At 37.6% G+C, this 14,660-nt stretch overlaps 2 protein-coding genes across 12 annotated transcripts in view; one reads left to right on the plus strand and one right to left on the minus strand.

The window, feature by feature from the left end:
- Positions 1-1,313, plus strand: part of LOC117993747 (potassium channel subfamily K member 18) — a 31,037-nt gene extending 29,724 nt beyond the window's left edge. For all 3 annotated transcript variants that reach the window (XM_069506838.1, XM_069506837.1, XM_034981569.2), the window contains one exon: positions 477-1,313. In XM_069506838.1, coding sequence (XP_069362939.1) covers positions 477-1,154 — 678 coding nt within the window. In that variant the 3' untranslated portion in view covers positions 1,155-1,313. The remainder of the gene's footprint in view (positions 1-476) is intronic.
- A 4,654-nt stretch (positions 1,314-5,967) lies between these two features.
- LOC117993595 (hexosaminidase D-like) lies at positions 5,968-10,363 on the minus strand. 9 transcript variants are annotated; one of them, XM_069506896.1, is made up of 5 exons: positions 10,242-10,363; positions 8,933-9,379; positions 8,229-8,420; positions 7,754-7,866; positions 5,968-7,050 (listed from the first exon to the last, which is right to left on the minus strand). In XM_069506896.1, the coding sequence occupies exons 2-5, from the start codon at positions 9,278-9,280 to the stop codon at positions 6,090-6,092; spliced, it is 1,614 nt and encodes a 537-aa protein (XP_069362997.1). In that variant the 5' UTR covers positions 9,281-9,379; positions 10,242-10,363; the 3' UTR covers positions 5,968-6,089. The 9 variants fall into 9 exon arrangements, with proteins under 9 accessions (XP_069362997.1, XP_069363001.1, XP_069363004.1 ...); XM_069506900.1 differs by having other exon boundaries at positions 10,288-10,337; XM_069506903.1 differs by having other exon boundaries at positions 8,933-9,175; positions 10,242-10,336.
- Positions 10,364-14,660: the final 4,297 nt, after the last annotated feature.

The raw sequence follows: 14,660 nt of genomic DNA on the forward strand, positions 1-14,660 counted from the left end.
GCATCTCCAGAGAAAAAAGGAACCATTATAGGATCACTGCGTTATCTGTCTGATTAGATTTTAGATTTATTCATTTATTGCATGATTGTAAGTATAAGAGAGATGTTACATAGATTATTAAGTAGGTACATATCACAATCTGCCATACAATGGCGTGGTGTCTGTTTGTCGTGCGAGTTAAGACCCGTCAAGGGAATTAAAACCTTGGGTTACTTCCCGTTGATCTAGATTCTAAAATCATGAAATTTAGCAGGTAGCAATGTCTTATAGCACAAATAAAGGGAAAAATCCAAAAACGGTGATATTGTGGTTGCATCACCAAAAAAAGTGTTATTTCTTGTAGATACGATGTTACGGAACCTTTTGTGTGCGAGTCCGTGTCACTCTTGACCGGTGTGTGCGGTAGCCCTTTATACTTGTTGTAGACAAAATTTTTCTTTTTCAAGATAAGTAATGTGGAACGATTCCTATTTCAGGAAGTAATGAAGGGTCTGAATACGTTCTACGACGTCGTGCGCCGGCCTTCTCAGATATTTACTGAGGAAGATATAGAAGGAAGACCGAGGCCTGATGGCGATAAACCTCCACCTCTACAGAGGAAATCCAGTGACGTGCCGCCACCTTTACCACCAAAACCTGGTACTCTTCCAAGAGACTTCGAAAATGAAACAGAACCAGAAACCCCAGCCCCATCAGTTTTCGAAATAGATGACGAATTCAATCTACCAATATCTGTAGCTATAATTATTCTAGTATTTTACATAATCATTGGCGCTGTAGGCTACAATTTTTGGGAGTCTTGGAACTTCTTTGAATCTTTCTATTTCGTCTTCATATCAATGTCGACCATTGGTTTAGGAGACATGGTCCCTGATCATCCAATGTTCATGATGGCATCCATTTTGTATTTAGTATTTGGTCTTGCGCTCACATCTATGTGCATTAATGTTGTCCAAGTGAAATTATCTGATACTTTTAAACAAGCCAGTGCAAAACTTGGGGCTACTATTGGTCTGAAGGTAGCAGAAGAAGATGGTAGCTTAGTTCCAATGACTCCACCTCCTATTGAAGTTCCCGCTGTCCATAAACCTAAACCTGAGGCAGAAGAGAGAAGAAGTAAAGAAATAGTAGAAGAAGACACCAACACTAGATAAAGCAGTTGAATTATCGGTTGTAATAGGTATCGTGTGATTAGTAGGAATAAGTATCTAACGTTATAAGTGATAAAGTTTATTATTTATTTTATAAAAAATTATATATAATTTATATTGATGTTTGTTGCCATGTGTGTAAATAAAATTTTTTACGTTTTACCTATTTTTGAATTTTATTTTTGACTAGATGCTCGTGACTGCGTCCGCGTGGACTACACAAATTTCAAACCCCTATTTCACCCCCTTTGGAGTTGAATTATCAAAAATTCTTTCGTAGCAGATGCCTACGTCATAATAGCTATCTGCATGCCAAATTTGAGCCCGATCCGTCCAGTAGTTTGAGCTGTGCGTTGATAGATCAGTCAGTCAATCAGTAGGTCAGTCAGTCAGTCAGTCACTTTTTCCTTTTATATATTTAGATATTTGCATAAGTATTTGTAATTTCGTAACAGAGGTCCGCAGAAGCGACGATCTTTTACCCGTAGTCCGGTTCAGTTGTCCGGTCAGCCGGACTATGGATAAAAGAAATTATCCATGGTACAAGTTAACGTGACGACAATCATGCTTAAAAAGTAACGATGAGATCTAAGCTGGAATTTGCCTAGATACCAGGAACAGTAAATTAGAACAGAAATGATAGATTTAAGGAGGCACTTACCTACTAAGTTTTTTAAGTTAAACTGAAATGAAATGAGACTTAAACTAAGTAGGTAGTGAATCAGTCGTTCACCTACCTTTGTACTGTGTGGTCGGCTCGTCCAAATATTAAAAACGTCATCTCATGATCTCACTGCATGTATCTACGCTGTGGTAGTACATAGAACGTTGCCTATATTTCACAGAAAAATTGCCGTCGTGTACGCCCCAGGCAGCACGTTAAAGCTAATGGGAGTGACGTATGCCGCTCGCCTCAAAAGCTTTGAACAATTTAATTATGCCCCTGCAATCCTGTTGGGGCTATAGCGACACTGTCTGGATCAGATTTCAGGTAAGGCCGGTTGAACACATGCGTTTTTTGGGTACGGACCCATTCAACTTAAAAACGAAATATCATTCAAGGTCATTTTAACGACGTAGCGACATTGCTGCAAATTTTAACAGACACGTAACCGTAACCATGGCGTTATAGAACAAACTGTCAAAGAAAACCATTTTAACGAATGTATGTAACGATAACAAACGATTTGAAACAACCGAGCCTTAAAGGTGTTACATAGAAGCAGGCGTTAGTTTGCGGAAGTCCATGATATACTTACGATGAACCAAAAGTTTAATTTAATTGTAAGGTCTACGTTTCCTGAGGATGCTCCGGTGTCGCTGTGAATAGTGCGACGAGTGTGTTTTGGCAGATTTTTGTGGTGCTGCGTGTTGGTGGTGCTTGATTGCTTTTCCTGCACGTATACACGCATGTATACATGCATGTATACATGCATACATGCAGTGGAAGAGCGGGTAGTGCTTATCACATGCTGCATGTTGCACCATGCGACAGAAGAGAACCGTTGGAAGGGGAATGGCAGTTTTACTAAACCTATGACCTTGATTGGCTAGTGGCATCCACGCGGCATTGTACGGGAATGGTATCGCCTAGCGGCTTTGCCGGTAGGACTTCAGCCACGATTGCAGCCTCCTACCAGACCTCCACCATTTCAATTTTCGTTGTTTTTGCCTATGTACGTCGATGCTTAAAACTTTACACGGTTTATTTTAATTGTATTTTTATTTTATTAGAACGTCAACATCAGAATTATACACATATTTTTTTTACATAATTTAAGTCGTAGGTATGAAAGCAACCGAAATAATACGCGTAGTGACACCAGAAAAAGTATATTAATCAGCTAATAAAAAATATACACACTATTATACACATACAGCTGTCTTTCATCGCAGCGCCAACAGGTATTAGACCAACATACAATTCCATTTACAAGCGAATACAGCATGCAAATTTGGACGGATAAGGGTATTTCTCCACTCATTCGTATTCGATTCGTTTCCAGATTTTGACGGATCCGTCAAATCACGAATCGAATAAGTACACAAGCGTACGTAAGTACTACGCACGTTTTGTATGACGGTAACTTCGAATCGTATTTTCACAAATCGCGAAAACGAAGCACAAGCGCCCTAAGTAGTGCGTCGTGTTAGTTTTTAAAAAGTCACGTGTGCAATCAACCTGTTTAAAGGAAATACATTTTACCTGTATTTGAACGGCTCTTTTTATATCATTGCAGTTGCCTCGATGGGGGCACCTTTACGTACACAGTATTTACACATTCACACTCAGGCTTTATAGCAAACTAGCTTATGCTCGCGACTTTGTCCGCATCATCATCATCATGTTCAACCCATCACCGGCTCACTACAATGCACGGCCCCCCAATTGTGTAAGAATAACCATTTCATGGCTATCGCAATCGTCAAGAATTCTGCCCTTTGATTGGCTGTGAAAAAATGTAAACAGCGAATCAACCAATCAAAGGGCAGAATTTTTTGACGATTGCGATAGCCATGAAATGGTTATTCTTACACAATTGGGGGGCGGGTCTCCTCTCAGAGTGAGAAGGGTTTTGGCCATAGTCTACCACGCTGGCCATGTGCGGATTGGTAGACTTCACACACCTTTGAGAACATTATGGAGAACTCTCACGCATGCAGGTTTCCTCAGGATGTTTTCCTTCACCCTTAAAGCAAGTGATATTTAATTAATAAAAACGCACATAACTCTGAAAAGTTAAAGGTGCGTACCCGGGATCGAACCCCGACCTCCGATTAGAAGGCGGATGTCCTAACCACTAGGCTATCACAGCTTGTCCGCATGGACAATACAAATTTTAAAACCCCTATTTCACCCGCTTAGAGGGGTTAAATTTGCAAAAGTCCTTTCTTATCGAATGCCTACGTCATAATAGCTATCTGCTGATCTGTCTGACTTATCTTTCAACGCACAGCTCAAACTACTGGTCGGATCGGGCTGAAATTTGGCATGCAGATAGCTATTATGACGTAGGCGTCCGCTAAGAAAGGATTTTTAAAAATTCAACCCCTAAGAGGGTGAAATAGAGGTTTGAAATTTGCGTAGTCCACGCGGACGAAGCCGCGAGCACAAGCTAGTATATGGAAGTATCTTAGATCTATATCTATGGGAAGTATGGATTACTGACGCATTTTTCAATATGACATATGAAAATTCGCATCAAGCACATCGAAGAAACTCTTATAAATATTATATCACCAACAGCGGCTGGCTAAAAAAATAAAAAGTAAGAAAATACATATTTGATTTTATTCGTGTAGCTTGAACAGCTCGTTTTGTTCGCAGCACAGTATTACACATTGATTGATTACACTCCGACATTACGGGGAAATTGCGCCCCGCAGCACTTTCATCAAATTAAAATGAAGCTATTGTTGTTAAAATGTGATCATTTATTTTTGAGCACTGATAAAATTGCAACAACACATTTTCCTGTGTTCATTGTCTGCAAGGGCGTTCGATGTTTAGGGTTCCGTACCTCAAAAGGAAAAAAGGAACCCTTATAGGATCACTTTTCCGCTGCCTATAATATTATGTATGTCTATCTGCCCGACTGTTCGTTGTGTCTGTCACGAACACCTATAGGGTACTTCTCGTTGACCTAGAATCATGAAATTTGGTAGGGATTTATTCCTTTACTTGTGATATAAGACCTACCTACTCCAAGTTTAGCTAAAAAAGTCCCAACTCAGCATAATGTCCGCCTTGCACATAGGTATACAAAAACATAATATAGCGCCAGTGCTGATTTTGAGCCAGTGGCCCTACCGCGGTTGTTTGACAGCTACAATGTCACGATCGCAATCATCTCTGATTGGTTAATGCTCGCTCACTATTGGCCACAATGCATTGTTGCAACAAGAATCGCACAAATTCAGCCAATCAGAACAATTGAGATTGTAATAATGATTTATGCAGGTTTTAGACAATCGCCCTACAGATCCCCAATTCGGGTGGCGCCACGGAATTTATCGGAACTGTTCCTTTGAATTTTATATTAGCCGTGCCTTTGTCTATAACAAAGTGATACAAAAGCAAAAAGCTAGGTACAACAAGATTTTATCCTTTTTACAAGAAAATTGTGTAGTTAGTAGTTACCATGTTACAGAAATTTCCCTTATTCTATTCTATTCTACATGAACAATAAAAACCGTTATTCCTGTAATAGGATAAGAGCTTTTCGTAATCACAAAGAGAGAAAATCCCATTAATATTGAGAAAACGTGCGCTCTTGGAATGTGATTACGTATTTTCATTTTGACTTTCACGTTGTTTATATTATCTTGACAGTTTTAAGCCTGGTTCACATTATAATAGTGTGGTTGCATCGTTGAATCCACTACCATAATATGTGCGTGTGCCTTTTAACTCTTAAACTATTAATTAGATTCGTAGGTAGGAACATTGGTTGAGTTGCTCCTAACGTAGGCGACCGATATATTATTTATTTTATAAATGTGAAAGTGTGTCTGTCTGTCGGTCTGCTAGCTTTTGACGACTCGTCCATTACACCGATTTTGACAGAATTTGGTACAGAGATAGCACACATCTCAAGAAAGGAAATAGGCTACTTTCGGTCTCAGAAAATCAAAGAGTAGGTACGGGATATCTAAAAAAACATAAATTATTAAAAAGTTGAATTTATCTAACATAGTACATTTAAAAAATGTTTTATCATTCGCCATTTTAGTGTAAGTAATTCTTCTATTAAGCATTATTAGGTACTATAAGCCTTTAAATACTATATAAATGTTAGAAAAATAAATAATAATATGTGAGTCTTATAACTTCTTGGTACATTCTTTATTGATTCAGATCGGCTTAGAAAAAATCCATTTTTACTAGACAATGAAAAAGTTGTCATTAAACTGATATATGTTTATTTGTTTGTTAATTCACCTCTTCCCTCGTATCACCCATAGAGATTTAGCTGTTGAATTCATGTAATTTTCGTTCTCGAATAACTTATACATCATCTGTTTTGAAGATATCAACTTATGGTTCACATATTCAGCGACAAAATGCTTATTATAGTAGCGAGATAATTGTTTAACCATCGTACCTTCTAAAGCTACTAACTCAGCAAGAGTCTTTCTACTCCATTTGATATGTTGATCATCTGTACCGATATCTTTACTGTTGAAAACTGTACTTTTTTGCAGAATGTCTTTAACATTTGTTGAAATATAATTTACAAACATGTCACAGTGATTAAGAGTTTTATACAGATCGATACCATCAAAATAGCATTGATTAATATCAAAGTAATCAATTTCGATAGAATCACCACAATGTAGTAAACGAGTGAAGTCATCATTCAAATTTTTGTTGAAAAAGTCGCTAAGATTGTCGGATTCAATCCAATCGTTGCCACGCTTGAAATATTGTATCATCATTAAATTGAGAAACAAACTTGGTAGTGAAACGGGTAACAGCTCACATGGAGGTGCAGCATGGAAGTATCGCGACCATCCTGTCAAAATAATCCCTTTGAAATTATAGATGTTTTGTTCACCACCGAATTTGTAGTTCTGGATAAGTTCCATCCAACTCAAATGGTTCGATAACCGTTTCTTTATATTTGGTACCGTTGCATTCATACCATCAGCACCTTTGAACGCCGATGCTATCCATATATTATCGAATTTCTTATGATACATGTTCAAAGCTACATGCGATACCTTCAATCTCGGCTGGTAGTTCCAATAAACTGGTTCTATCCTCAAATTCTTTACAATCCCCCAGTCAGGCATCGACATACTTCGTAGCATGTCCTCCCACATTAGCACTGTAGTTTGCGGGCTTATTTTCTTTACGAAGTCCGTTATAAATTTCACGTGATTTAAAAATATAGTTCTGAAAAGTTAAAAATGAATTTTATTTATATTGATAGAGAAAGCAAAATCTCAGATTGTATAAATAAATTGTATTGTATAAATTGTATATTATACACGGTGATTTTGTACATTGTTTCTCCGTCTGTCTTTATGTCTGCTTATCTTTCCATCTGTATAGGTACCGTATACTTACCATATATATATTTTTTTTAATTTCCAAATCTGTCCGAAAGCCGAAAATTACAGGAAAATTTGACGACATCCCTGGCGTAGTGGTAAGCGCTGTGGTCTTGTTACTGGTAGGTCGCGGGTTCGATTCCCGGCAGGCAGAGGTTTGAAATTTAATAATTTCCAAATTTCTGGTCTGGACTGGTATGTAGGTCTTTGACCTTATGACCACCCTACCGGCAAAGCCGTGCCACTGAGCGATTTAGCGTTCCGGTACGATGCCGTAATCAAATGGGCATGGGTTTAATAAAAACTGCTATACCACTTTCAGGTTAGCCCGCATCCATCTTAGATCGCATCATCACTTACCACCAGGTGAGATTGCAGTTAAGGGCTAACTTATATCTGAATTTAAAAAACTAAGATTTTAAAATTCCCACCAAAGCGATACCGCGGGTGGTCGCTAGTCAGAAATATTTACGAGTAAGATTGATTAATTTGTATTCTGTCTGGTCTGTGTGTTCCGTCTGTTTTGAATAAAATAATTTACTTACGCGTTAGTTTGATTACGTTGCAGACATTGCTTGCATTTGTTTATGTGGTACACTTCATCGGATCCAATGTGGAAATAATTTAACGGGAAAATATTTTGATGGAATTTTATGACCTGAAAAGTAAACAATAAAACAAAACATCAATACCCATCCCTAAAGTACACCGCAACAGAGATTATTTTTACGTCTATGAGCACGACGTAATTATTTTTGCATGGATTAGTTGAAGATCTGCGGGGAGATTCGCTAATTCAGTGTCTAACACTGAATTGGCGAATTGAAGATTGGTTGGTTCTACATTGCTGCTTCACTGACTGATAGTAAAAGTTGCGGGCATCAGCTAGTTATGAATAATGTGATTTTGCAGAAACTCGCAATGTAATTTGCAGCACTATTGACTACGCGTAAAATTGTTTCCATGTACAAAAGCCTTTGATCAAATTTATTTTTGAAAACTGAAATATCCAGTAAGTACCTGTTTTAGCATATTCATGATCAGGATTTGACTTTCAGATTTGCTCGGGCAGATCACATTAGAATGAAGTGGCACTTCCCTCAAATGTTTAAACTCTTTAATCTTCAAGACATGTTCCATGTGACCAAATGTTTGGATCAGAGGAATTACGTCAAAACCCAAATTTGCGACCATCTTTAGGAAAATCTGCAACTGAAAAAGCAAAAAAATATCATCGCCTGCCTACTACAGAGTAGGTACAGGTTTCTTCTATAAATGGAAAGGGTTTATTAGGGCATAGCCCGCCGCACTGAGGGTTCATTACTACAGTCGTATTTTCTCGACATTTTGCACGATAATTCAAAAACTATGACGCATAAAAATAAATAAAAATCTGTTTTAGAATGCACAGGTAAAGCCCTTTCATATGATACCCCACTTGATATAGTTATCTTACTTCGAAAATTGAAAATACTAATTGTTAGTTCATGACCACAATTTAATTCTTTTTGTATGATGTAACCCTAAATTCACGGTTTTCAGATTTTTCCCCTTATGTCTGCTAAAAGACCTACCTACCTGCCAAATTTCATGATTCTAGGTCAACGGGAAGTACCCTGTAAGGTTTCTTGACAGACCGACAGACAGACAGACAACAAAGTGATGCTATAAGGGTTCCCTTTTTCCTTTTGAGGTACGAAACCCTAAAAATATGGTGTACTTACCTCAGATTTTCTGTAAGCGTTGCTCGCTCTCAAATTGGCCAATACACCTTCATATGGAAAGATATCCTCATATTCGATTAAGAAACCAGTCACTCCCAGCTCATGAAGTTGAGGCAGCAGACTCTTCAGGTAACCAAGTTTTGGTGGGGATCCCTTCAAATCCAGATGCATCACAACATTTGGCAAGTTCACTGCAGTGTTATGGACTTGGATCTTGTGATTGGTTGATTTGCTAATCAGTTTCTGTATCAACGAATATGATACGAAGAGATACATAGAGAATAGTATCACTGATATCATGAAGAAGTTCATTTTCATTGGTCGACATTTTTTGAATATATGACGCATGTTTGTTTGAATTTTAGTTTTGATTAATTTATCTATTGTTTAAACTAACTATAGCTTTTATAAACACTTGATATGATTTTATCCGGACTTTATCCATAACTGTAATATTATAAATGCGAAAGTGTGTCTGTCTGTCTGTCTGTCTGTCTGTCTGTCTGCTAGCTTTTCACGGCCCATCCGTTAAACCGATTTTGATGAAATTTCGTACAGATATAGCTTGCATTCCGGGCAAGTACATACTTTTTATCCCGGAAAATCAATGAGTTCCCACGGGATTTTTAAAAACTTAAATCCACGCGGACGAAGTCGCGGGCCTCGGCTAGTACTATAAATTATATTTTAGGTACTGGTCATAGATTAAGTATTTCATGTAAGTACCTACGGTAATTTGATTTGGAACGAAAGTGTGTTCTGTTATATTTATTACGTAACTAGTTAATTCTCGCGACTTCGTCCGCGTGGAATACATACATTTCAACGCCTTATTTTACTCCCTTAGGGGTTGAATTTTTAGAAAATCCCTTCTTAGCGGATGCCTACGTCATAATAGCTATCTGCATGCCAAATTTCAGCCCGATACGTCCAGTAGTTTCAGCTGTGCGTTGATAGATAAGTCAGTCAGTCAGTCACCTTTTCCTTTTAGATAATTATTTAAGATAAATAACATTCACGAATTCCCTTCGATTTCGAGTAAAATCTTGAGATTTATATTATTTTCACCAGATTCCACATTTTACGTGTTGTCAATAAACACTCATGTTTGTGTCAGGTCATTTTAGGTTCCTACTTAGGTGTTTCTTTAGATTTTCCCTAACAGATTGTCTTTTTTGACGCTTTTACATTGGGTTAATTTAAACAAGTTTAATATGCGTTTATTATTATGTTTACGTCTTTTATTTGAGGTCGATGTTAAACCATGGCACTTTTATTAATTTTCATCTTTTTATCTCACATACAAAACCTTCTTTTTTAATTTGAAGTACTATTATTATAATTCCGTTTTTTACACTTTGCGATGCTATTGAATACGTGTTAATAAACCAAGTCACTGTACACTGAGTGGAAAATTCCCTCTGACTTTGAACTTGCACGGCTTCGGCTAATATTTCTTTCGCTAAATCCCTTTAAGGCGTCGTCCTAATACAACGCAAATGCGCGATTATGGCAAGTTCGCGCGAATATTACTTGAACGAACGCGCGATTAAACATACCTACTGTATTTCGCGTTCTATTAAGAGGGCGCAATTGGGAGGTGCTGTCTTCATATAAACGTAGGAGGGTAATTACCTACTACATTATTTGATATTTTACGCCCAAAACTAAGTATTATATCCGTTTGTCTTGCCATTATCTAGATTCAATGAAAATCATCATACCTTACATACATTGTATGAGAAAGGTGAGTCTCATACAATGAGGATGCAGATCTTCTGATTAAAATAATATGATTGAAACAAATTAGCTAATATAAACAACAAATAATACACACACACACATACACGCCCACACACACATACACGCCCACACACACGCACACACACACACTCGCATACATGCACACCACTATCACTTGTAATAGACAATGGTATAACATGTCCGACCTTAGCGCACCAAATTGTAATAGGTAACATTTATTTAAGTTTTTAGGAATGGAGAAGGCAACCCACTGTAATACAGTATTCAATAGTACACGGCCCATTCATACGTCCTTAGTAATTAATGACTACGTAACATTGTAAAGGGCATATATTGTTAAAATTTAGGATTTTAAATAAATAAATTTTATTATTTTATTATTATTATACAATGTTAGGTGAAAGCTAACGGGTTACCCACGTGCGCTGACAATTTCGGTCGAGCGTACAGCGTCACCTTAAGGCGTGAGCAGGCGATATTTTCATCGCGATACCTGCGCGGCGCGATGATCGCGTAATCGCGTTATATTAGGACGAAGCCTAAAGATTTATTTTTTTCTTTATTAACTTGTTATGAGGTGACTACCTCCTACTTGCGATTACATCTGAGTGGTATTTTACTTGAGTTTAGTATGGCTTGTGATTGTCCTGGTTAAGTACCTACTGTTGACCCAAGCTGGTAACTGGTAAGATGGGTGACCGACTGCAAAGGTTAGAATTTAGAATTTCGTTTTTAGCTATAGTACCTAATTTTTGAGTCGAACTTACAAGTTCATTACCATCTCTGTCATTACCAGATAGATACATGTATAATTAATGATATTGGTTAATCGCTTAACCGCAAACATGCCGCATTAATTAATAAATAATAATCCAACTACCATAAACCTGGTTCGAGGTTGTTAATTTTCGCGGTTATTAAATTTATTAGTCGGCCTATAACTCTAAAGCATTATATTTCATAATCACTATAAGTACGTGGGATTAGCTTTATGCATATTATATTAGGACAATTATATCTAATTATCATGGCTTGCATTGGCATGCACATGCGTGTTGCCAATTATGACATACTACTCATACTAGCTGATGCCCGCGACTTCGTACGCGTGGATTTAGGTATTTTGAAAATCCCGTAGGAACTCTTTGATTTTCTGGGATGAAAAGTAGCCTATGTATACAGAGTTAGCTTATAGCCCCGGGATATAAGCTAACTCTGTACCAAATTTCATCAAAATCGGTTGAACAGTTGTGCCGTGAAAAGCTAGCAGACAGACAGACAGACACACTTTCGCATTTATAATATTAGTATGGATTATGGATCCAAAACAGAGTCGCTAACTTTGGGCCTCATAATTGGGTATTTGCCTATGTCAAAAGTAAATTATTTCTCAGCGAATATTAAATAGAGTGTCTTCTAAAATACGTAAAATCCACGTCCTTTGCTGGTTTTAAGTGTAATAACCATTTTAAATTATCGATTAAACTAAAAAAAATACGTCGGATGATTGTGACGTCACATTTCAGTATTTCATGGAAGCGCGCGTTTTGACGGTTGAAATAAATAAATAAATAATCATTTATTTGCAAGAACGTTGGTACAAGAAAGATGGAGGTATACAGTATAAAAAGCCCTTAACATGCGACTAAATTAATAGTGTGCAAATATAAAAAAAATTTACTGATTTAACTAGTTGTCAAATACCGTATTCTAATACTTCGAGTCACTCAGCGTGCGATGGAGAGAGCTATGCTTGGAGTTTCTCTACGTGATTGAATGAGAAATGAGAAGATTCGTAGGAGAACCAAAGTAACAGACTTAGCTCACGGGTTGCGAAGCTGAAGTGGGAATGGCTAAGGTACATAGAACTGCAGATAGTCCTAGGTTTATAAAGGATCCTACATTATAAGGGAAGAAGGGAACCTGTGCAAAAGATCGAAGATTTTTAGATCCAAGGGTTTGGGATGTATGTAGACTGTAGAATGTAGATGAGTCAGTCAGTGTGTGGATTCAGGATTTTAGTTAAAACTAATTTTATTCTAACTATTATAACTTGAAAGCATCTGTTGCAATTAGCTTACGATCTTATGTCCTTTGGATTATACTAATTGGTTAGCTGTGCTGCAGCTTACACATAAAATTAATAGCAGTTGAAATGCATTCAATTCAATTTAATCATGCTAAAATGAAACAGGTGCACGCTTAAATAAAGCTTTTCAAATTGATTTATTCTGTAACATAAAATAGCAAAATATTTCGCGCGTCGTTTACCTAAGATTGTCCTCTATAGTATTATAATGGACTAAGAGCCAGCGCGTGCCACACCTTCGTTGTTGTATAAAAACTGAAAGTTTCTCTGTGTATTGTCCCCAACACTGGGAAGAACGATCGGAGACTATTAAGTTTTGATCATGGTGGCTTTGGGAGATAACAAACAAAATTCTAATTTAAGGGCTTCAAGACGGGATTTCTAAATATAGGTATATATAATAAATATAAAAAACTAGCTGATGCTCGCGACTTCATCTGCGTGGAGTTAAGTATTTAAAAATCCCGTGGGAACTCTTTGATTTTGCTGAGCGTTCCTGTGTTGGGGACAATATGCAGAGAAACTTTCAGCTTTTATTAAATAACGTAGATCCGGCATGCGCTGGTTCTTTCTCTATAAAGTTCGTAATATTATTTCAGCTGACGTAATTGGCGCATTAGAATTTGCTAAGCTGCTAGAGTGGCAGCGACCGCAACGCTTTGAAATTTACGAGCACATTTAGATTTAAGCCCGAACGCTTATGTTTTAGTCGATGCTAGGATCAGACTGGTTTTTGTATGCAGCTTTTCGCGGATTTCTCTTTAATTGAACAACTAATTAGTCGAATTAATAACACATCTAAGTATCTGTAATCGAGAGATTACAGTTTCCCCTACATTTCAACATGGGGTTATTCAAGGGACGGATCATTGTAGAAAAGCCGGCAAATTCCTCTGGTGCTGTAAACGTTCATAGGCGGCGGTAATCACTTAACATCAGATGACTTGCACGTTTGCTCACTAGCAGTACCCTTATTATCAGTACCCTTATTATAATCAGTACCTTACTATAAATGCGTGTGTTTGTTTTTTGGTTTGTTGGTTTGTCCTTCAATCACGCCGCAACGGTGCAACGGATTGACATGATTTTTTGCAATAGAACCTGGAAAGTCCATAGGCTACTTTTTATCACCGAAAATCAAAGAGTTCCAACGGGATTTTCATAAACTTAAATCCATGCAGACGTCACGGAACTCATCTAGTTTAGTAGGTATATAAAACTCCTAATATCAAGTATCTCTGTTCAACAAAATTGCAACGCGTACAGTGTTGTGTAACAGCTTAGCACAAAGTTATGACGTCCCTCGGGCGCGATGTAGTGAGCGAAATGGCCGGCTCGGCAGTCAGCAGCCATGCGGGGATGGTAATGACTTTACCTCGCAAATTGCTAATGTATGCCATTAACAGACCGTCCATGGAACATGGGTATTAGAAATTCCTGATTGAATAATTAAAACAGAATTTATAAAACAAAATAAAGTGACTCTGCAGTACTATAGTTACATAAAAATTAATGTTTGCCTATTTGTCTGCCCATTACCTATGCATTCGTGAAACTACTTAGTCGAAATTAATAACATTTGCATCGTTCAACGATCCATGAAACTTTGTGTAGTTGTTGTCGGTACTTGTGTGAAGGTTTCTGACATTGATTATGCTCGAGTCGCATTGCAAGGCATGCCGGGTATTAGCTAGTATGATAATGAAATTCCTAATATCCAACATTCGTGTTCAACAAAATTGCAACTCGTACAACGTTGTGTAACAGCTTAGCACAAAGTTATGACGTCCCTCGGGCGCGATGTAGTGAGCGAAATGGCTGGCTCGGCAGTCAGCAGCCATGCGGGGATGGTAATGATTTTACCTCACAAATTGC

The sequence above is a fragment of the Maniola hyperantus genome, chromosome 24, assembly GCF_902806685.2.
Source record: "Maniola hyperantus chromosome 24, iAphHyp1.2, whole genome shotgun sequence".
NCBI lineage: Eukaryota > Metazoa > Arthropoda > Insecta > Lepidoptera > Nymphalidae > Maniola > Maniola hyperantus.

Excerpts from the sequence above, each read along its gene's own strand:
- LOC117993595 (XM_069506896.1), bottom strand. The coding sequence starts at position 9,280 with ATGCGTCATATATTCAAAAAATGTCGACCAATGAAAATGAACTTCTTC. Across the intron at positions 8,421-8,932 it reads ACGCTTACAGAAAATCTGAG|TTGCAGATTTTCCTAAAGAT; the intron begins GTAAGTACACCA and ends TTGCTTTTTCAG. Across the intron at positions 7,051-7,753 it reads CAACGTAATCAAACTAACGC|AACTATATTTTTAAATCACG; the intron begins GTAAGTAAATTA and ends TTAACTTTTCAG.